The 22,366-nt window shown below is 69.6% G+C and overlaps 2 protein-coding genes across 2 annotated transcripts; both read right to left on the bottom strand.

The window, feature by feature from the left end:
• Nucleotides 1–63: 63 nt before the first annotated feature.
• On the bottom strand, nucleotides 64–5,434 carry CPXM1 (carboxypeptidase X, M14 family member 1). The gene is made up of 14 exons (XM_065750255.1): nucleotides 5,068–5,434; nucleotides 4,752–4,862; nucleotides 4,347–4,456; nucleotides 4,085–4,224; nucleotides 3,922–4,006; nucleotides 3,085–3,235; nucleotides 2,919–3,007; nucleotides 2,702–2,825; nucleotides 2,418–2,614; nucleotides 2,170–2,349; nucleotides 1,319–1,616; nucleotides 1,085–1,224; nucleotides 744–846; nucleotides 64–299 (listed from the first exon to the last, which is right to left on the bottom strand). The coding sequence occupies exons 1-14, from the start codon at nucleotides 5,432–5,434 to the stop codon at nucleotides 64–66; spliced, it is 2,331 nt and encodes a 776-aa protein (XP_065606327.1).
• Nucleotides 5,435–17,254: 11,820 nt separating this feature from the next.
• Nucleotides 17,255–21,993, bottom strand: LOC136057535 (transcription factor COE4-like; the record flags this gene model as incomplete). The annotated part of the gene is given in 11 exon segments (XM_065750260.1): nucleotides 17,255–17,303; nucleotides 17,399–17,474; nucleotides 18,028–18,231; nucleotides 18,348–18,429; nucleotides 18,431–18,528; nucleotides 19,273–19,450; nucleotides 20,168–20,233; nucleotides 20,492–20,580; nucleotides 21,643–21,721; nucleotides 21,723–21,770; nucleotides 21,847–21,993. Coding segments are annotated over 10 exon segments (1,062 nt in total), but the record flags the coding sequence as incomplete, so codon positions are not given.
• Nucleotides 21,994–22,366: the final 373 nt, after the last annotated feature.

Below are 22,366 nucleotides of genomic sequence, written 5' to 3'. Positions count from 1 at the left end.
AAGAGGGAGGGGGCGTGGCCCGGTGGAGGCCGGGGCCGCGGGTTCGATTCCCGCTGCGGGCGGTCACGGCGCACGGCGCTGGGCGCGGAGGCGCCGCAGGCGGTGTCGGTGCAGCCGCAGTTGGAGGTCCGGAGGTCCGCGGCCCCGTGGCCGCCGCCGCTCCAGGCGGAAGCTGCACGGCGTGGGCACGTTCTCGAAGGAGACGCGGCACGGCCGCGTGGCCGCCTCGTAGCCCTCCGCCCGCGCCGTCACCTCATACTCGCCGGGGTTCAGCAGCCGCCAGTAATCCCCATCCACGGCTGCGGGGAGAGGTCGGGGCCCCGTGGGTGACGTCCTCTCTCCATCCCTATTCCATCTATCCCATTTATCCCACCTATCCCATCCCCTCCCTCTATTCCATCCCCATCCTATCTATCCCATTTACCCAACCTATCCCATCCCATCCCCATCTTATCTATCCCATCTCCTCCTATCCCCATCCTCTCCCCTCTTGTCTATCCCATCCCATTCTCTATCCCCTCCCCATCTATCCCATCCCATCCCATCCCCTCCCTCTATTCCATCCCCATCCCATCTATCCCATTTATCCCGCCTATCCCAACCCCATCCTCTCCCCTCCTGTTATCCCATCCCGTTCTCCATCCCCTCCCCTCCCTCTGTTCCATCCCTATTCCTTCTATCACAGCTCATCCCGTCCCCACCCCTGACCGTCCCCTGCTGACCCCACCCCTGTCCCGCTGTACCTGTCCGCACATCGTGGTTGATGCCATCCACAGAGATGATGGCGTTGGCGATGCCCTCCCCCGTGTCCTCATCCCGAACCACCCCCTTAATGCCACGGTGCACCTGGGAACCGCCGGGTGGGGGCTCAGGGGGACGCCCCACGCAGCACAACAGCCGTGGGGAACACCCTCAGCTGCCCCAGCGCTGTCTGCACCCAAAGCAAGCACTGTGGCACGGCCTGGCACCGCGGCACGCACACCAGCACACACGCACACCCCCCAGCACGTGCCCTCCCCCAGGCAGGGAGCGGGGAAGGAGCTACAGAGCCCGGGGGGTACCGGGGGTACCGGGGGACCCCCACCTGCTCCATGTAGAGCAGCAGCGACTCGCGGTTGTTCTCCCACTCGGCCGGCAGCTCGGACACGTGCGGGAATTTGTCGCACGAGAGCTCCACCGTGATCTCGAAGCAGTTGGTGTGCAGGTAGCTGAAGTCGTTCATACCTGGGGGAGGGCGGCGGGGCATCAGGGGGCGGTGGGCGCTGCGGGGGCTGCGGGACCTCCCCCCCCCCCCCCCCGGCCCCGTCCTGGCACTCACTGCCGGGCACCGTGTGCCAGTTGGCCCCGTTGATGATGTTGCCGGAGCGCATGAAGTCGTCGTAGTGGCAGAGGCGGCGCTCCTCGCTGGCCATGGCCAGGTTGGAGGTGGCGTAGACGGTGGCCAACCAGCGGAACACGCCGTCGTCCGCCGTGGGGGTGAGCTCCTGCGCCTTCCAGTAGGTGCGCGTCATGTCGAAGGGGTACGTGACCACCAGCTCCCCGCCGTGCAGGTTGGCGCTCAGCACGAACGGGTAGCGCTGCATCCAGTCGATCACTGCCCGCGTCTCGGGGGCCACCTGCGGTGACACTGTGTCACTGGGGGGCAGCTGGGACCCCCACCCATCCCCCATGCCAACACTGTGTCCCTGGGGCACAGCTGAGACCCCCTCCCCACTCCACCCCTGTACCCAGGGGGTCACCTGTGGGGAAGCTGTGCCACTGGGGGGCAGCTGGGACCCCCCACCCATCCCCCATGCCAACACTGGGGCAGAACTAGGACCCCACTCCTGTACCCTGGGAGTCACCTGTGGTGAAGCTGTGTCACTGGGGGGCAGCTGGGACCCCCACCCATCCCCCATGCCAACACTGTGTCCCTGGGGCACAGCTGAGACCCCCTCCCCACTCCACCCCTGTACCCAAGGGGTCACCTGTGGGGACACTGTGTCCCTGGGTCACAGCTGGGACCCCCACCCCACTCCACCCCTGTACCCAGGGGGTCACCTGTGGGGAAGCTGTGCCGCTGGGGGGCAGCTGGGACCCCCAAACCCCACCCCTGTGCCCTGAGGGCCACCTGAAGTAACACAGTGTCACTGGGGCACAGCGGGGACCCCCACGGCACTGTGCCCTCACCGTGGCGTTGGCGAAGGTGTAGTACTCGGGGATGGGGATGTAGTGGTTGGGGAACTCGTGCGGCACCAGGTCGTTGTCCTCGGCATCCCACAGCGCCGTGTTGAGGTCGGCGAAGTTGTGGTTGAGGTCGATCCCTTCGTAGGTCCATCGCCCCATGGCCCAACCTGACAGCTCCGACCCCTGCGGGGCGCACGGGGTCAGCGGGCGGGCAGCGGGGTGAGCGCTCGGGGCGGGCGCTGGGGCCGTACCAGGCGGTAGGCGGTCTCGTAGCCGTCGGGGTTCATGGAGGGCAGGAGGTGGATGCGCGTGCCGGTGACGAGCCGCACCACGCGGGGATTGCCGCGCCGGAACTCGCGGCACAAATACTCCATCAGGTTGAGCAGCAGCTCCCGGCCCAGCACCTCGTTGCCGTGCATCCCCGCCACGTAGCGGAACTCAGGCTCGCCTGCGGGTACGGCACACGGTGGCTGTGGGTCCTGACCCCCACCCCCGCTCCCATCCCAGTGCCCCATATCCCACCCCACACACGTACCCACTTCGTGCTGCCCCGGGTTGTCGGAGATCTCCATGACGTACATCTTGAGGCCCAGGTAGCTCTTCCCGATGCTGTAGATGCGGGTGATGTTGGGGCACTCCTCGCTCACCCTCTTCATCAGCTGCGGGGAAAGAGCTCACCTCGGGGTCTGGGGGCACCCAGGGCTGCAGGGACCGTGTTTTGGGGGGGGGGGGGGGGGTGGATGCCAACGCACCTTCCTCATCTCCTTGTAGTTGTGGTGCCGGAAATCCAGCTTGTCGGTGGGTACGGGGTCGTGGGGCCACTGGTAGATGTTGTTGGGGTCTGCGGGGCGCGGACAGGGGTGGGGTGAGGGGTGCGGGGAGCAGCCCCCCCGCCCCGCGCGCCGTGCCCGCTCCCACCTGGCAGCGCGCAGCCCAGCACCTCGGCCCGCAGGCAGATGGTGCCGTTCTCAAACCAGCTCTGCGGGTTGATGCGGATGTAGCGTGCCACCGCCGGGCACGGCAGCGCGTTCAGCACCGGCGTCTCGGGGTCTTTGTTGGCCGGGAACACCTGGGGGAGGTGAGGGGGGTAGGGGGGGGGTCCCAGTGTCTGTGTGATGTGGGTACAGCACGGTGCTGGGGGGTGTTGGGATGCGGGGATGGGGGAGAGCCACCAATGGAGACCAAAGGGTTACGGGCGCTACTCTGCGTGGCCCCGTCCTCCCCTGGCCCCGTTCCAGCCCCTAATGAGGAGCGGATACGTGGCAGCGGTCTGAGCCCGGCACCGAGGGACCCGAGTGGGGGCTGAACCGTGGGGCTGCGGTGCTCACACTGCTCCGTGCCCCCTTGCAGCGTAGGGGCCCCCGGCGATGAGCGTGGGGACCCCGAACCCGCTCCTGGCAATGGGACCCCACCCCCGGCCGCGGCCCGGGGTCCCAGCCCCGCTGTCAGTCCCGGTTTCTCCCGCATCCCCGCACACTTTGGGAATGGGGTGGGGGGGGCCCACCTGCACCCACTCGTGTGCCCGAGCACCGCGTGGCCGCGTTCCCCTCCGGGCACACCCCACTGTGCCACAAGGCCCCGCTCGACCCCGCGCGTGTCCCCCCACTCCCCGGCCCCCCCCAGCGGGCGGGAGCACAAGCAGCCTTTGTGCGGAGGGGAAGCGCCGGAGGATGCTCTGCGGGACGCGGGGCCAAAGGCAACAGCACAGCCCGGGGCAGCGCCGTTAACCCTCCGAGCGCCGCGGGCAGCGCGTACCGCATCTTCTGTGCCGTTGCGGCACGGCCGCCACGCGTGCGTGTCATTGCTGAACTGCACCTTGTAGGACGTCACCCAGTCGTACCTGCAGGGGAGAGGGGGGGCACGGGGTCAACCGCTGCCTGCCCCCCCTCCCCCGTCCCTCCATCACCCGTCTCCTTACGTCCAGATGGAGTTGAGCCCCTGCGTGATGACCCCGGTGAAGTTGGTGAGGCGTCGCGCGTCCACCTCCAGCCACTGCCCCGCGTCCTCCTGCCCCGCGCACCAACCGCCGTCGAAGAAGTCCCCGTCGTAGAGCCCCGACTGCGGGCGGAGCGCTCAGCGTCCGTACGGGACAGCTCCGCAGGGCCCCGGGGCTCACGGAGGAGCTCCACGCGGGGAACCCACGCGGGGCCCGGCAGGGAGGGGCTCCGCGTGCACCATACCTGGATGTTGAGCCGCCCGCGGTGGGCGCCCAGCCCGTACCGCTTCTCGCTGGAGGAGCGCAGCTGGGAGTCCTGAACCCGCAGGGACTCCAGCCCCAGGGGGGGGCAGGCTGGGGGCAGAGGGGCACAGCGCGCTCAGGGACCCCGTCCCCCACCGTGCAGCCGATGCCCCCCACCCTGGGGGGGTTCAGCCCAGAATTGCTTTGGCGACGCCGTGGGGGGCCCCTCCCCACTCCCCCCCGGGACTCCCCCAGCACCCCCAGACTCACGCAGCCCCTCCCCCGTGCTTCCCAGCTGCCCTCAGCACGTGTGTGCAGCACAGGGGGGCGTGCACGGGGCAGGGAGCTGTGCACACACCCGTGCACACCCGTGCAGCCCCCCCACCCCCCCGTGCCATGCACGTACGCTGCTCCTGGGGGGCAGTTGTGCCCTTGGTTGGAGCTTTGGGTCTCTTCTTCTTCAGCACTTTCTTCCGCACCACTTTGACCCTCACAATCTTCTTCCTGGGCGCGGGGGCTGTGGGCACAGGGTCCGGGTGACGGGGGGGGGGGGGTCGGGGTCCGCCGGCCCTCGAGGGGCCCCACGGACACACACACGCGTGCTCACACCCATGGACACGCACCGTGCACGCTCACATCTCAAGCCATCCCCCTCTGCACACCCAGCTGTGCTCACACACATTTGCACTCACGCTCTCCCCTCCCCCCTCCCCAGCTCTTACCTTTGGGCCCTGGTCCCCCTCGGGTGGGGGCTGCGCTGCCCGTCCTCCCCGGCTCCGTTCTCTTGGTGGGGGTCGCGGCGGTGCCCTTCGGGGGGGCTGTGCCCCTCGGAGGGGCCGTGGCGGAGCTTTTCGGGGGGGCTGTGCCCCTCGGAGGGGCCGTGGCGGAGCTTTTCGGGGGGGCTGTGCCCCTCGGAGGGGCCGTGGCGGAGCTTTTCGGGGGGGCTGTGCCTCTCGTTGGGGTCGCGGCGGAGCCCCCGGGGCCGCCCATCCCGGTGGCCTCGGGCCGGAGCGCGGTGTCGAGGGGCGTCGGGGGGGCGACGGCGGCGGCGAAGAGCAGCAGCAGCAGAGCGAAGAGGGGGGGCGACATGGCGGGACGGGACGGGACGGGACGGGACGGGACGAGCGGAGCGCAGCTCAGCTCTCAGCCCCGGTCCTCTCCGCTCCCCCTCCGCGGTCCCCCCGCCCCGTCCCCGCCTCCGCCCCTCCTCGCCCCCCACCCCGCTGCGCTCTGCAGGACCCGGTCCTGCGCGGGGCTCGGAGCGGCGCGGGGGGGTTCGGGGGACCCCGGCCAGGAGGAGGAGCGGTGCGGGGATGCGGGAATCGGAGGGGAATAGCGAGCACATGGATGGACCCCCGCCCCGGGACCCCTTTTTCTGCGCTCTCCTCCCATCTCAGCCCGCTCGGCGCTGTGGGGGAGGGGAGGGGGGGTGCGGTGGAGCCGCCGTCCCCCTCCTGGGGACCCCCAGGACACGGCCCCGTGGGGGCTGCTGGGGCAGCGCGGTGCCCGTGGTTGGGGCCGCCCCCTCCCCACTGCGCCCCATATCCCCTCTCGTTCCCTCCGCGGGGTTTCGCTCCGCCCTTCCACAACTGTTTCTGATTACACAGCACTTCTGCGTGCAAACCAAACCCTTCCCGGCCCGGAGCGACGCTCTCAGCGCTCTCCCGTTCCGTCGCCGCTCTCCCGTTGTCCCCAGGTGCCCCCGCTGTGGGGGGGTGGGCGCTCCATCTCTGCACCCGGAGACCCCGAGCACCCCCACCCCGGTCCTGCAGCTGAGCACGGGCCGCTCATCACACCGTGCCGGTGCCACCGGCTGAGCCCGGGCACCCACGAGGCCACGCGTGGAGCTGAGCCATCCCTGGCAGCAGGGGACGGCGGAGGACACGTGGGGAGCCCTCCCCGTGCCATGCCTGGGAGCGTGGGGACCCCCAGAGCACCGGCGCCCGCCGTGCCCCACACACGTCCCTGCAGTGGGGTGGCAGCGAGGGGGTCACCGCGCTGAGGGGGCTCCGAGTGCGCCATGTCCAGGAGGACACGTCCCCCTGCTGTCAGCCCTGCGTGCCATGGCACAAAGCCTCGGGGCAGCGTGAGATGCCGGGCCCGGAAAGCACAGTGCCCGGGGGGAGCCCAGCACCACTCCAGGGGGGAACCCGGGGGGAAGTGGGACCACGCGGGGCAGAGCCCACGCACTGGGCGCCGAGGTGGGTGCCTGCTCACGCGCTGCCCCTGCCCACGTCCCCAGGTGGGTTTGGGGGGGGTGGGAGGATACCCAGGGCTCCCCATGGACCCTCCCGCACCGCTTGGTGTGCGCAGGGAGCTGAGTGTTGCTGCCATGTCTCACTGCACCTCCGCTTTTTCTCCCTTACCCCAACCCAGCTCCCCACCCCAAAGCCCTGTCACCCCCGGCCCCGTCCTGCCCCCTCATGCAGTTCTCCGAGGAGCCACTGCTGCGCTGCGGCCATCCTCCCATGACCTCATTTTCCGCCCCAAAAGGCCATTCCTGGGCCTGACCTTTACTCGTGGTTTATTAGGGCCGTTACAGCCTCCAGCAGCTGGGCCGGGCCACGGGGGAGGCAGCGGGGGGGTCCCCTGGCCACGGGAGAGCGGAGCGAGCTCTGTGTCCCGCACCGATGGGATCTGCGAGGTCAAGAACACCGGGGTTGGGTTGGCATGGGTGGGGATGGGTTGGCACGGGTTGGCATGGCTTGGGATGGGATGACGTGGATTGATATTAGTGGGGATGGTTGGGATGGGTTGGCTCGGGTGGGGTTGAGTTGGCACGGGTTGGAATGGCTTAGCATGGGTTAGGATGGATTGGCATCAGTGGGGATGGTTGGGATGGATTGGCATGGGTTGGGTTGAGTTGGCACGGGTTGGAATGGGTTGGTTGGTTGGGATGGGTCGGGATGTGTTGGCACGGGTTGGCTTGGTTGGGATGGTTGGGATGGGTTGGGATGGGGTGGGATGGATTGGGATGGATTGGGATGGGTTGGGATAGAGTAGGATGTGTTGGGATGGAATGGGATGTGTTGGGACGGGTTGGGATGTGTTGGGATGTGTTGGGACGGGTTGGGATGTGTTGGATGTGTTGGGACGTGCTGCTCCTGCTCTGTGATCATGTCCAGCAGCACCATCTGAAAGCCAGACATGGCCAGGAGTGCCGGATGCCCCCACCCCACCCCCCACCCCCCACCCCCCACACCCCACAGCCAACGCGGACATCTGGCGTGCAGGACCACAGCCTCATTTTGTGCCCATGTGGGGCCGGATCAGAGCACCCACACCCCAGGGCTGTGTGTAGGGCCGGGATGGGCCGTGACTCAGCCCCACGGGATGGCACTTTCGAGGTTTCTGCAGCCCTGGCACCGCTCCGCGCCGTCCTGGCACGGCTGCCGGGCCCCGTGCCCGGCTCTGGGCCTGGCCCCGCTCCCGGAGCTAAGTGCGCGGCACTCGGCGCTGCTCCGGAGCTGCATTCCGCCCCACTCGGCACTCGTGGGGGTTTCACGGATTCCCACATGCTGCTGGCCCCGAGCCAGGCAGCCGCATCCGCACCGCCGCGGCCGCCAGCTCCTCCCTGCCGCGGGAGGGGCCTTAAAGGCGCCGCGATGCTGCGGGACCCCCGAGTGGGGCCGTCCTTGTGTGGGGGTCGGAGCTGATGGCACATCCCAGACCCACTGGTGGCAGTGCCCCCGGGCTGTCTGCGGCTCCCACGGGGATGCTGAGGCCCCACGGCCTCACAGTGCCCGTGGGATGGCCCCATAAGCGAGCTCCTTGTGGGGACGGCTGCGGTCCCTACACTGAGTGCCCTGGCACACTGCCCACGCTGCCCACGCTGCCCACAGTGCCCACAGTGCCCACAGTGCCCAGCTGAGGAGCTGCCTGCCATCGAGCTCTGGGCCCACAGCCAACACAAACTCTTTGGCAGCCGCTGACGGCCGTGGGGCTCGTGCCCAAACCGCCCCGCGGTGCCACGGGGGGATCCCACGCAGTGACCGAGTGGCAGCGCTGCGAGAGGGCTCCCAGGGACAGCTGGGCTCCTCGCCCCACAGGTGCTGCGGGTGACGGCGGCTGCGGGGTCCCACCGTGACCCCCCCGGTCTCAATAAAGCCGGGCTCCGCGGCCGTGCCCTCCCCAGGTGCGGTTCACCCCACACGGCCCCGCTGTGACATCGCCGTTCTCTGCCCCATTGGTGCTGAGCTGTGGGGTGGGGACAGGACCAGCGCTGGGACCCTGACCAGAGCAGAGCACAGTGAGTGCTGGGGGGGTCAGTGCTGGGCACCCCCGGGGGCACCTCCCCCCCAAGGCCGTGGGTGATGCCCTACAACCCCGTGTCCCTGCAGGACCCACTCGGACCGTGGAGCTGCCCCACGTGAGCAGGGTGGTGCTGGAGGTGCTGGCTGCATCGTCCTGGCCTAACGCCTGTCCGAGGCCAGCGCCTTCCTCTACCGGCTGCTGCCCCTCATCTTCCTCTCCGAGGAGCCCACTGTGCCGTGACGACGGCCGGGCTCTGCTCACGCTGTGCCATAAAGAGCTGTGCCCACCCGTGCCGCGTGGTGGTGGCTGCGGGGTGGGGAAGGGCTGCGTGGCCCAGGCACCCAGGGGTGGGGATGGGGTCCTGAGTGGGAACGGAGTGGGGCATGGGGACGGGCCGGGATGTGGGGACAGCGAGCAGCCCCAGCACGGTGCGGGTGGGCACAGCCACTCTGTCCCTGCTGCCCCACCTCACCCGTGGGGTGGCCCCAAACGCCCCAGGGACCCCCAGCCCCTCTAGGTCCTAAGAAGACCCAAAGAGAGAGCCCGGGGAGAAGGGATGGGAATCTGGGGATGCTCCGTGTGCGGGGGACACAGGGGGACACACACGGCGGTGGCATGGACACCGTGGGGACACGGACCCTTTGAACACGGGTGGACACCGTGGGGTGCACGCAGCTGTGCACAGTGACCCCAGGGGACACGGACAGTGCGGGACCTGGCACAGCCCCAAGGGACACCGTGGGACACGCACGGCGCTCGGGGACACGCGGTGACGCGGAGCCCCGGACACGGACACGGAGCCCGGCGGGACGCGGACAGAAGCACGGCCGCGCGGTCCCGGTGCCACGGCTTTATTGGCGGAGCGGCAGCGCGGGGGCCGCGTTCCGAGCGCGGTGCGGCGGTGTCGGTGCGGGCGGTCGCGGCTCAGAAGCGGCGGCGGCGGCGGCTCCCGTAGCGGCGGTACCGTCTCCTCGCGGAGCGGCGGCGGCGGGGGCTGCGGGAACGGACGGAGCGGCGGCGGCGGCGGCGGCGGCGGCGGCTCGGGCTGCGGCTCCTGCTGCGCCGGTAGCGGGCCATGCCGGGCTGCGGCGGGACGGCTCCGCGGCGGTGCCGAGCTGTGCGGGGACCGGCACCGGCGCCGGCACCAGCACCGGGACTGGGGGCTGCCGCTCCGCCCCGCTGTTATAGGCGCCCGCGGGCGCGGCCCTCTGTGACGGGCGGCCGTGTCACTGAGCGGAACGCGCCGGGTGGGCTCACTGCACGCGGGGGGGAGGGGGGGCAACGGACCCACGCAAGTTTCGTCCCCCCATTCGACTTTCACGAATCCTTCCCCCCCTCGCCCACCCGAAAACGGGCCCCTCCTCATTCTCCGTTATCCCCCCCCGTGGACACCCCCCCGTTATCGCGGGGGGGGGAGCGGCCGCAGCCCCTCCGTCCGCGCACGCAGCGCTCCTTCTCAGCGGGAAGAGCCCCACCCGCTGTGCCGTGGCACCGCACAAACCCTTCCAGCCGCTCCGTACGGGATTGCTCCTCCTGGCACACGGCTGCTGCGAGGGGGGGGCGAGGCAGGAGCAGAGCGGGGGGGGCACAGCCGCCGTGGGGCACGGGGTCTGAGCGCTCGGGGAGAGCACGGGAGCGCCGTCAGGGCCGCAGGGATGCGATGAGGAGGGCCAAAGCCGACCGGGAATCGGGGCTGGCGGAGGAGACAGAGGACAATAAAATGGGGTTTATTTCTCAAGTCAAAGAGAGAGGAGCGAAAATGCGGGTCCCTCCTGAATGAGGGGGGTGCTCTGCTAACGGGGGGTGCAGAGGAGGTGGAGATACCGAACGCCTTCGTCGCTTCTGCCTCCGCCGCACGGACTCCTCCTCGGGACTGCGGGAGCGTGGCGGTGGGGAGAGGGTCTGGGGAAGGGCAGCTCCGTCTGCCGAGGGGGGAGAGGCTCTGAGGGCATCCGCGCAACTCCGGTGTGCACAGACCCGTGGGCCCCGGTGGGATGCACCCATGGGTGCCGAGGGAGTCGGCAGAGGGACGCAGCCGTACAGGGTGGGCTGAGCTGCTGGGGGGGAGCTCTGCCAGGACCTGCGGGTCTGGTGGGTGACAGATGGCCGTGAGCAGCGTGCCCTGGTGGCCAAGAAGGACAACGGGATCCTGGGCTGCGTTAGGAGCGTGGCCAGCAGGACGAGGGAGGGGATCCTCCCCCTCTGCTCTGCCCTGGTGAGGCCTCACCTGGAGCACCGCGTCCAGTTCTGGGCTCCTGGCACAGTGGGATGGCACAGGGCACAGGGATGGCACAGGGATGGCACAGTGGATGGCACAGGGCACTGTTGCTGTCGCTGCTGGGGGGGAGCTCTGCCAGGACTGAACGTGCTGCGTTTCAGCGACGCTTCCTTCATGTCGGGGAAAACAGCATCACCTGCAGCCACCGTGTGACACACCTGTGTGACACACCTGTGTGACACGCCCAATGCCAACCCCACACCGTGCACGGAGGCTCTGTAGCAGAAATAAGAGCCCAGGGACCCAGCCAGGGCAACAGCAGGCTGCGAGCGCAGGATGGGATCCCCTGAGGACAGCAGCACGCTCCCACCGACGCAGGCGTCACCGAACCACTGCGTTTGGAAACGAGCTCAAAGATCACGGAGCCCAACCCGGACCCCGACCCCCACAGCCCCCCCTTGTCCCGGCACTGCCCCGAACAAATAAAGGCGATTCCGCCAATCCGGCTCTTTTCATCCCATTTCTGCATCTTCCCACCCAAACGGGATGAAACCTCCGCTCCCCGTGGCCGAGGACAGCTCCCGGGGTCCCGACCCCCCCGTGCTGGCGGGGGATGCCCCCCCCCTTCTCATTCATCATCCCCGGATCTCATCGCGCTCGGGGCGAACCACCCCTCGCCCATAACCAACGTCCGGATGCGTTCACGGAGGATGATGACACAGAAATAAATTAACGGAGGCTCTCATTAGCACCTCACAAGTTTAACCACGGCCCCTCCCCCCCCCCCCCGCTGTTCTCACCTCGGGCGCGCACCGCTCTCCGCAACCACCTCCCCCCCCCCGACCCTCCGCCCCTTCCTTCATCCCTACGATGATCACCCAGCCCCTCACGCGCCCCCTTATCTCCGCTATTACAACGTCGGGCACCTCCCGTCTGCCAGGACACCCCCAGGTCCTGGCAGGCGCCCACTCCCACTCGCGCACAGCTCCGCGCTGACCGCTCCCTCTTTCCTCCGCGCGGAGCTGAGCCGGAGGCGGCACCGGGTCCCCAGAGGCGCCCGGCAGCGCGGCGGGCTCTCCCGCCGTCCCGTCCCCAATACGTGCTCACAGCCCCGCGCCCCGGAACCCCCCTGGGCGCTCCTCCGAACGAGCCGAGCCGAGCCGAGCCGAGCCGAGCCGAGCCGAGCCGAGCCGAGCCGAGCCGAGCCGAGCCGAGCCGAGCCGAGCCGAGCCGAGCCGAGCCGAGCCGAGCCGAGCCGAGCCGAGCCGAGCCGAGCCGAGCCGAGCCGAGCCGAGCCGAGCCGAGCCGAGCCGAGCCGAGCCGCATACCCCCCGCCAACACCCGCCCACCGCGCCGCTGCGCTCCATTATATAGCCCATCCCGCCGCACGTGACCCCTTTCCCGGCTCCTCATTGGCCGAGTGCTCCGGCGTCGTAGCCCCGCTGCCGTTGTGCGTGGGTCGCGCCGTGGCGGAGCGCTGCGCGGGTCCCGTACCGTGCCCGGGACGGCCCCGCAGCCCTCAGGGAGCGCTGCGCTGTGCCCGCACCCCGCTGCCGTTATCCGTGCCATGCGCCGTGCACGCTGACATCCCCGTGTGCCACCTCTGTGCCACACGACATCCCTCTATGGCATCCCCTCGTGCCATATACCACCCCCCTGTGCCATCCCTGTGCCAACCCCCTGTGCCATCCCTGTGCCATCCCCCCTGTGCCATCCCTGTGCCAACCCCCTGTGCCATCCCCCTGTGCCAACCCCCCAGGCGCTGTGCCCCCCCCGTGCCCTGTGCCACCCCCCGGTGCCATCAGCTTTCCTAATGAACCGCTCGGGCAGTACAGACCCCGTTCTGTGTCACGTCGGGTGTCCGTGTGTCACGAGCCGCCTCGGCCCCGAGCACGGTAACGAGAACACGGGGACCGCGGGCAGCGCTGGGGCCCGGGGGAGGGGGCGGTGCGACGAAGGACCGGAGCTCGGTGCGGTGAAGCGTGGCATTTATCGCAGTCGGTGCCCCCGGGACGGCGCTCAGAGCGCTCCGCTGCGGCGGTTCCTCCGGTAATAGTACACCGTCGTGGCGCGGACGCCTGCGGAGAGAAGAAGTGGAGAGGAGAGGCGGAGCCCCGCGCTCGGGCCGGGGCTCGCGGCTCGGGACCTCCCGTCCCCGTCCCCGGACGGTGCCCGCACCTCTCCGCTGCTGCTTCGTGCCGTACCGCCCGCGACGGCGGCCGTGCCGCACTCTGTCCATGCGTCGACGGAGCGGGGAGCGGGAGCGGGGAGCTCGGCGGCACATGGGGGCTGCGGGACCGGGGAGCGACCACCACGGAACGCGGTGCCCTGGGAACACTGTGCCGTCACCGCGACGTCACCGCCGCGCCCGGCAGCCGCACCGCGGGACCCCGGGGGTCCGTCACGGGCCCGTTCCCCCCGCCCGGTGCGTGTTCTGCGGGGCGGGGCGGGGCGGACGCTACCGGGGCACCGCGCACAGGCGGGGACAGCGTGCGGCGCGGGAACGGTGCATAGAGCCCAGCACGCTGCCAGGGATGTTCACACCCCAGGAACGGGATGCACGCGGACCCCCCCCCCCCGTGCCATCCCCCCTGTGCCGCGTTCCGTGTGCCCTATGCTACGTGCCACCCCGTGCTCTGTGCGTGTGCCATCCCTGTGCCATGTGCCATCCCACTGTGCCATCCCTGTGCCATCCTACTGTGCCATCCCTGTGCCATCCCACTGTGCCATCCCTGTGCCCTGTGCCATCCCTGTGCCATGTGCCATCCCACTGTGCCATCCCACTGTGCCCTGTGCCATCCACTGTGCCAGGAGCCCAGAACTGGACGCGGTGCTCCAGGTGAGGCCTCACCAGGGCAGAGCAGAGGGGGAGGATCCCCTCCCTCGTCCTGCTGGCCACGCTCCTAACGCAGCCCAGGATCCCGTTGTCCTTCTTGGCCACCAGGGCACGCTGCTCACGGCCATCTGTCACCCACCAGGACCCGCAGGTCCTGGCAGAGCTCCCCCCAGCAGCTCAGCCCACCCTGTACGGCTGCGTCCCTCTGCCGACTCCCTCGGCACCCATGGGTGCATCCCACCGGGGCCCACGGGTCTGTGCACACCGGAGTTGCGCGGATGCCCTCAGAGCCTCTCCCCCCTCGGCAGACGGAGCTGCCCTTCCCCAGACCCTCTCCCCACCGCCACGCTCCCGCAGTCCCGAGGAGGAGTCCGTGCGGCGGAGGCAGAAGCGACGAAGGCGTTCGGTATCTCCACCTCCTCTGCACCCCCCGTTAGCAGAGCACCCCCTCATTCAGGAGGGGACCCGCATTTTCGCTCCTCTCTCTTTGACTTGAGAAATAAACCCCATTTTATTGTCCTCTGTCTCCTCCGCCAGCCCCGATTCCCGGTCGGCTTTGGCCCTCCTCATCGCATCCCTGCGGCCCTGACGGCGCTCCCGTGCTCTCCCCGAGCGCTCAGACCCCGTGCCCCACGGCGGCTGTGCCCCCCCGCTCTGCTCCTGCCTCGCCCCCCCCTCGCAGCAGCCGTGTGCCAGGAGGAGCAATCCCGTACGGAGCGGCTGGAAGGGTTTGTGCGGTGCCACGGCACAGCGGGTGGGGCTCTTCCCGCTGAGAAGGAGCGCTGCGTGCGCGGGACGGAGGGGCTGCGGCCGCTCCCCCCCCGCGATAACGGGGGGGTGTCCCCGGGGGGGGATAACGGAGAATGAGGAGGGCCCGTTTTCGGGTGGGCGGGGGGGGGAAGGATTCGTGAAAGTCGAATGGGGGGACGAAACTTGCGTGGGTCCGTTGCCCCCCCCGCCCCCCCTCCCCCCGCGTGCAGTGAGCCCACCCGGCGCGTTCCGCTCAGTGACACGGCCGCCCGTCACAGAGGGCCGCGCCCGCGGGCGCCTATAACAGCGGGGCGGAGCGGCAGCCCCCAGTCCCGGTGCTGGTGCCGGCGCCGGTGCCGGTCCCGCACAGCTCGGCACCGCCGCGGAGCCGTCCCGCCGCAGCCCGGCATGGCCCGCTACCGGCGCAGCAGGAGCCGCAGCCCGAGCCGCCGCCGCCGCCGCCGCCGCCGCCGCTCCGTCCGTTCCCGCAGCCCCCGCCGCCGCCGCTCCGCGAGGAGACGGTACCGCCGCTACGGGAGCCGCCGCCGCCGCCGCCGCCGCTTCTGAGCCGCGACCGCCCGCACCGACACCGCCGCACCGCGCTCGGAACGCGGCCCCGCGCTGCCGCTCCGGAGGCCAATAAAGCCGTGGCACCGGGACCGCGCGGCCGTGCTTCTGTCCGCGTCCCGCCGGGCTCCGTGTCCGTGTCCGGGGCTCCGCGTCACCGCGTGTCCCCGAGCGCCGGCTGGGTGCGCCCCGTGGGTGTCCCACGGTGTCCCTTGGGGCTGTGCCCCGCGGTGTCCCACGATGTCCCAGTGGCGGCCCCTGGTGTCCGTCCACGTGCAATGGGTCCCCGTGCCATCGTGTCCCACCTCCAGCGATGTCCACGTGGTGTCCACGTCCCACGGTGTCCATTGCCTTAGGGGACACCCTGGGCCCACGTCACGGGCTGTCTATGTCCCATGGTGCCTTTGTCGCATGGGTCCGTGTCCCTTGGTGTCCCGTGAGTCCACGTCCCACGTGTCCACGTGGTGTCCGCGTCCCGCGCTGCCACGTCCCATGGTGGCCCCCAGGCTGCCCCCCCACCCCCGCGTGGCTGTGTCCCCAGGGCCGTCCCGCGGGGGCAGCAGTGGGTGCCGCCCCCGGCACTGCTGTGCCGTGAGCTGTACGCACACGGGCGCCTCATTAACCTTTCTTGATTAACGCAATTATTTCCCGCACATTATCCTCTCATCCAAACATCGCTGCGCTGCTCAGCGGGGGGGGGGGGGGGAGGGGCGGCACCGCAGCCAATGGGGCCGAGTGACCCATGGGTGCCGGGGTGGGGATCCCCTGGATCCGTGGGGGGCGACATCCACACAAACGAGTGGGGGAGGGGGGGGCGGGACCCCCGGGGGGGGAATGGGGATGGGATGGGAATGGGATGGGAATGGGATGAGGACAAGGGTTGGATGAGAGATGGGGCGGGGTGGGGTGGGGTGGATGGGCCGCGCTCCCCCTGCACGCAGCAGTGCTGCTGCCGTCTGTGAACTGCCGTCGTGTGCCCCACAGCTGTGGGGCCGGGGCGGTGGGGTTCCCGGGTGGGCAGTGCTCACAAGCAGGCGGTGGGTTCAGCTTCAGCCCCGCTCTGTCCCCGTCTGCTCCCCACGGGGACGCCCCCCCGCGGCTGTGTGTGTGTGTGTGTGTGCCCGCCCCACGCGCCCCGTGGGTGCACCCCACGTGTCACACTGCATGCAGCCTTTCTGCAAGTCCTTTTATTTCTGTCCCCAACCCCCCCCCCCCCCATGCCACCGCACCCCCAGCTGCCGTCCTGAGCCCCACAGTGGGATGGGGATGGGCGCTGCGGGGGTCCCTCAGCCCAGACCCCCCTGCTGGGGCAGGCAGGAGCTGGGGATGACGTGGGCAGTGGCACACGAGGTGGGGGGGGGGTACCCTGCACGGGATGGTGGGGGGGGTGGGGGGGGGGTCTTTTCCATTTCCTCTATTTACAAAATTTCTGACTGCTCCCCCTATAAAGGTCGCGGCATCCCCTGCCTGGAAGGGACAGATAATCCCGGGGTGGGGGGCAGTGCCAGGCTGGGGGGGGGTCCCTCATGGCCCCACGGAGCCCCCAGCCTCGGGCTCACCTGCGGCTAAAAAGATTATAAGGAAGAGTGACCGCAGTGATAATGACAGAAGAGCTGCAGCCGTGGCCGGGGGCTCCGGCTGCTGGAGGGGCCGATGGGGGGGGGCAAAGTGCTGTGCCCCACGGGGGGTTCTGCGTGGGGGGGGCACGCGCCCCCCAGATGGGCGTCCTGACATGGCCCCGCTCCTCTATGGGGCTGAGGGCACAGGGCCGGCCCGGGGAGCTGTGGGTGCACATCTGAAATGCACATCTGGAGGGAGCGCGGGGTGGGGAGCTGGGGGGGGGGGGGGGGGGGGGGGGGGGGACAGCAGGGCCAGAGGGGGCGTCCCGGGGTGAAGCGTCCCACCACGGAGCACCCACAGAACACCATCCCACCGTGGAGGGTCCCACCACGGACCGTCCTGCCTCAGCACATCCCATTGTGGAGCATCCCACCTCGGACTCCCACGCAGCGGAGCTTCCCCGCGTGGGACACCCCCCCCGTGGGGGGCCCCCACGGGCTGTGTCCCCGCAGCTCACCCCGCAGGTCTGGGGGCCCCCACGGGCTGTGTCCCCGCAGCTCACCCCGCAGGTCTGGGGGCCGTCCTCAGAGGGTTTGGGTCATCCCCATAAGGACCTCAGTCCCGGTCCCCGGCTGCGCTGAGCTGAGCCACCATCTGCCCCCAGCGCCCCGGTGTGCAGCGTCGCCCCACTGCCCCACGGTGCTGTGGGGTGCTGGAGGTCCCAGTCCCATCCGTGTCCGCAGCTCGGGGCGGCGCGAGGAGCCCGGGCACGGCTGCAAGAGACGGGGAAGGGTCGGCGGCGCAGGGGGAGAGGGAGCACGGTGTCCCCCCCGGCCCCGTCCCCACCCCCGCGGCCACCAGAACATACTGTGCTTAGGAGTAGGCCAGGCCCTGCAGCGAGCGCGCCGCGCTGGGGAACTTGTCCGAGTCCTCAAAGGCTGCGTCTGGGGGGGACAGAGTGAGGGGGGGTGGGGTGGGGTGGGGGAGGGATGGAGGGATAGGATGGGGATGGGACAATGGGATGGGGGTGGCACGGAGGGGGATGGAGAGGGGGAGAAGGTGGGTGTAGGGAGAGGATGGGGAAGGGATGGGATGGGAGTAGGGATAGGAGTGGGGATGGGATGGGGATGGGGATGGAGAGGGGATGGAGGGGGCATGGAGGGGGGAGAAGGTGGGTGTAGGGATGGGATGGGGAAGGGATGGGGATGGAGAGGGGATGGAGGGGGAGGGAGGGGGGATGGAGGGGGGTGTGGGGATGGGATGGGGATGGGGCAGGGATGGGGATGGGATGGGAGTAGGGATAGGAGTGGGGATGGGATGGAGGGGGGGACAGAGGGGGGACGGAGGGGGGAGAAGGTGGGTGTAGGGATAGGATGGGGACGAGGCAGGGATGGGGTGAGGAAGTGGGGATGGGATGGGGTGAGGAAGTGGGGATGGGATGGGATCCATGGGATGGGGCGGGGGTGGTTTGGGGGCGGGGTGGGGGCGGGGGCTCACCCTGCAGGCTGCTGCCGCTGGTGCTGGAGCAGGCGGGCGGGGGGGAGTTCTGCGGCCGCACCACGGGAGCGAAGGCGCTTTTCTGCTTCACCGCCGAGATCATATTGACGGGGGAGAAGGAGAAGCCCCCGGAGGGGGCGGTCGTGGCGGCGGCGGACGGCAGAGTGATGGAGGAGGCGCCCAGCGGGGGGCTGGCGGGCACGACTGCGGGGGGGGGGGGGGGGGGGGGGGGACACGCGCTCAGCACCCCCACCCCACGGGCAGCACGGCCGCGGGATGGGGCCGGGGCGGATTTAGGGACGCGGGGGTCCCGCACTCACTGGCGTAGGGCGAGTTGGCGGTGGAGCCGTTGAGGAAGCTGGGCGAGCCCGGCACCCCCAGGCCGGCCATGGCGCTGCCCTCCGTAGGCGCTGATGGCGGAGCTGCCGCCGTAGGCGCTCTGCTGCGGGGTGGAGCTGGGCACGTATCCCCGCGGCGACGCGCTGCCGCTGCGCCCGTACCCTGCGGGAGAAACGGGGCTGGGCCGGGGCGCGCCCCCTGCCCCGGCCCCACACCGCGCCCCGCTGCCCCACGCCCCCTAAGCCTACCTTGCCCTCGGATCCCGTTCCAAACCCCAACCCTACCCTGTCCCCATACGCCTCGTCCCTAGATCCTTCCATGTCCCAGACCCAACTCTGTCCCCATACTGTCCCCAACCCTCAACCCTACCCTATCCTGTCCCCACACATCCTGTCCCAAAAGCCAACTACGCTGTCCCCATATACCCTGACCCCAGACCCCACTCTGTCCCCAGACCCCACCCCTTAACCCTAGCCCTACACCGTCCCAATACACCCCGTTCCCAAACCCCAACCCTACCCCGTGACCATTACACCTTGTCCCTAGACCCTTCCGTATCCCCAGACCTTACTCCGTCACCATATACCCCGTCCCCAAACCCAAACTTTACCCTGTCCCCAAACCCAAACCCTATCCTGTCCCCATATGCCCTGTCCCCAAACCCTATCCTGTCCCCATATGCCCTGCCCCCAGATCCTGTCCCCACCCCGACCCTATCGTGCCCCCACACACCGTGCCCCCAGACCCTTCATATCCCCAGAGCCCATCCCTTAACCCAACCCTACTCCCACACACCCCCATCCCCAACCCCCACCCCGTCCCAAACGCAGTGACCCCGTCCCACCCCGCGCCGTGCGCGGGTCCCTCCCCCAGCCCCTCCCCCCAGGACCGCCCCCCGGAGCCCACCTTGCTCGGGGCCCTGCGCCGCGTCCCCGATGCCGCCGGGCAGTTGCCCCCCGAAGGAGTTGACGCCCACCACGGCAGTGGGGCCGTGCGCGCCGCCGAGCGACGGGAGCTGCGCGGGGCCGCGCGGAACGCTGTACAGCGCCTCGGCGATGTCGGCCGCGCGCTTCAGGATGAGGTCCTGGCGGGGATGGGGGGAGGGGGGGAAACGCGTCACGCGGGGCCGAGCGTGGGGGTGGGGGAGGGCGGCGGCGGACGGAGGCGGCTCCGGACACGCGGGGGGATGGGGCACGGGGGGGGTGGGGGGCTCGAGTCGGAGCGGGAGGAATCCTAATGCGGAGCAGATGTGGGGCTGCGTGCTCCGGTGTTGGGGGGAGGGAGAGGATGGAGCTGGGGGGGGGGGGTGCGATGGGGCTGTATGGGGTGGGACGGAGACATGGGGTGGGGCCACATGGGGTAGATGGAGAAATACGGGGTGGGATGGGGATGTACGGGGTGGGATGGGGACATAGGGTGGGATGGGGGCCATATGGGATGGAGTCGGGCCATATGAGTGGGATGGGGACATATGGGGTGGGATGAGGCCATACAGGGTGAGATGGGGCCATACAGGGTGGGTCAGTGCCATACAGGGTGGGTCAGGGCCATACAGGGTGAGATGGGGCCATACAGGGTGAGATGGGGCCATACAGGGTGAGATGGGGCCATATGGGGTAGGATGGGGATGGAGAAATAGAGTGGGATGGGGACATTGGGTGGGATAGGGACATGTGGGGTGGGATGGGGACATACAGGGTAGGATGGAGACATGGGATGGAGCCATACAGGGTGGGACGGGGCCATACGGGGTGAGACGGGGCAGGATGGGGTGGGACGGGGCCGTACGGGGCCGCAGTACCTGGTTGTTGTGTGGCATCCCATAGAGAGCCTCCACCAGGTCAGCTGCACGCTTCAGCAGCACCTCCTGGCAGAGAGCAGCACGGGGTCAGGGGGGACCCCACCCCAAACCCCTCCTCATCCCCATACCCCACAGCGGTGACACTGCCCCACAGCGGGGGCACGTTCCCCGTGACCGTGCCGTGCCCCGAGTGCAGCCCCACATCGCGGCCGTGGAGCCGGGACCCAGCGCGGCCCCACAGCCCTCCCAGCCCCTCAGTAGGGTGCTGACCCAGACCCCCTGCGGGCACCCCCACCCACGGGCCCCATGTTATAGGGTCCCCACCTTGGGCAGGCGCTCGGGGTCCCCGGGGTGCCGGGGGATGACCTTCTGCAGCCGCTGGAAGCCGTAGTCGATGGTGGGCTCGTTCAGCGCTGCCGGGGACAGGGGGTGAGCGGCGAGGGGGACAACTGCCCCCAAAGCCCCCCCGCCCTATGGGGAAACTGAGGCACGGCGCTGGGGACCCCAAGGGGGCACAGCAGTCCCTCCTCCCACAGCTCGAACAGCCCCAGCCCTCCCCTGGGTGTCCATGGGGATCTTTAACAACCCCCACCCCCCAAGCCCGAGCCCACCCCTGCTGGCCTTGTCAAGGTACGGCCCTACCATGTCCCCGAACCCCCAAACCCAGACCCTATCCGCCCCCAGACCATACCCAGTCACCATATACCCCGTCCCCAAACCCAACCCTACCTTCCCCCCATACACCCTGTCCCCAGAGCCTTCCATGTCCCCAAATCCTACTCTGTCCCCAGACTGAGACCCCACCCTGTCCCCATAAACCCTATCCCCAAACCCCATCTGTCCCCAGACCCCAGTTGCCACACCCTGACCCAAACCCCAACCCTACCCTCCTCCCTGTCCCCATACAGCCTGTCCCAAACCCTGCCTTGTTCCCACACAGGGTGGGCTTTGGGGACACGGAAGGCTCTGGGACATTTATGGGAACAGGGTAGGGTTGGGGTTTGTGGACAGGCTTTGTGGACACCCTGTCCCCAGATCATTCCATGATCCCAAACTTTACTTTGTTCCTATACACGTCGTCCCCAGACCCCCAGACCCAGTCCCTATCTGTCCCCACACCATACCCAGCTGCCATACACCCCGTCCCTAACCCTACCCTGTCCTAAGATCCTGTCCCAAACCCCAACCCTACCCTGCCCCCATACACCCTGTGCCCAACCCAGGCCACATCTGTCCCCACACCATACCCTGTCCCAATACACCATCCCCAAACGATGTCCCCAAACCCCAACCCTGCCCTGTCCCCACCCACTCTGCCCCCAAACCCCAACCCTGCCCCGTCCCCACGCCCCCCGCCCCCCAGACCCCGTTCCCACCCACCCCATCCCAACCGCAGTGACCCCATCGCAGCAGCCCGCGCCCCACAGCCCCGCACCGCACACGGGACCCCCCCGCGCCCCTCCCCCCCCCCTCACCGGTGTACACGAAGCGGCCCGGAGCCCCTTTGCAGAACTGCTTGGACTTGTAGGACAGCGTCACCTCCACCACGCCGGGGAATGTGCCGCGGGGGGGTCTGCACGCGGATGGCGTGGGGCGTGATGAGCTGCGGGAACGGAGATGGGGGGGGGGGGGGGGCTGAGCCGGCGGCCGCGCTCTCCGGGCCCCCCCCGGCGCCGTACCTCGCTCCACACCAGCACGGAGCCGAAGACCACCTGCAGCCCGTCGAAGAAGTTGTCCCCGATGAGGATCACCGTGGCACCGCCCGTCGTCCAACCCTCGCTGGGGCTGATGGCGTTGATGCAGGGGGCGGCTGGGGGAGGGGCAGGGCGGGGGGAGGGAGGGGGAGGGATGCGGTGTGGCGGGGGGAGGAAGTGGGGGGGAGGGGGGCAGTGGTGGGGGGAGGGATGAAGTGGAGGGGATGGGGTGAAGTGAGAGGGGCGGGGGTGCAGTGAGGGGGGGAAGTAGTGGTGGGGAAGGGGGGCAATGGGGGGAAGGGAGGTAGTTTGTGGGGGAGGGATGAAGTGGGGGGGGAGGGATGAAGGGGGGGGGGAGGAGGTAGTTTGGGGGGGAGAGATGAAGTCGGGGGGAGGGATGAAGTGGGGGGGGAGGATGAAGTGGGGGGATGGGAGGCAGTGAGTGGAGTGGGAAAGGGATGCAGCGAGTGGGGCCGAAAGAGAAATGGGGGTGGGGGAAGAGAGT

This window comes from Cyrtonyx montezumae, unplaced genomic scaffold, assembly GCF_038088225.1.
Source record: "Cyrtonyx montezumae isolate F1298 unplaced genomic scaffold, pur_monq_1.0 scaffold_69, whole genome shotgun sequence".
NCBI classification, from domain to species: Eukaryota; Metazoa; Chordata; class Aves; order Galliformes; family Odontophoridae; genus Cyrtonyx; species Cyrtonyx montezumae.
The sequence above is the reverse complement of the archived record's forward strand: the minus strand, read 5'-3'. Positions and strand labels throughout refer to the sequence as shown.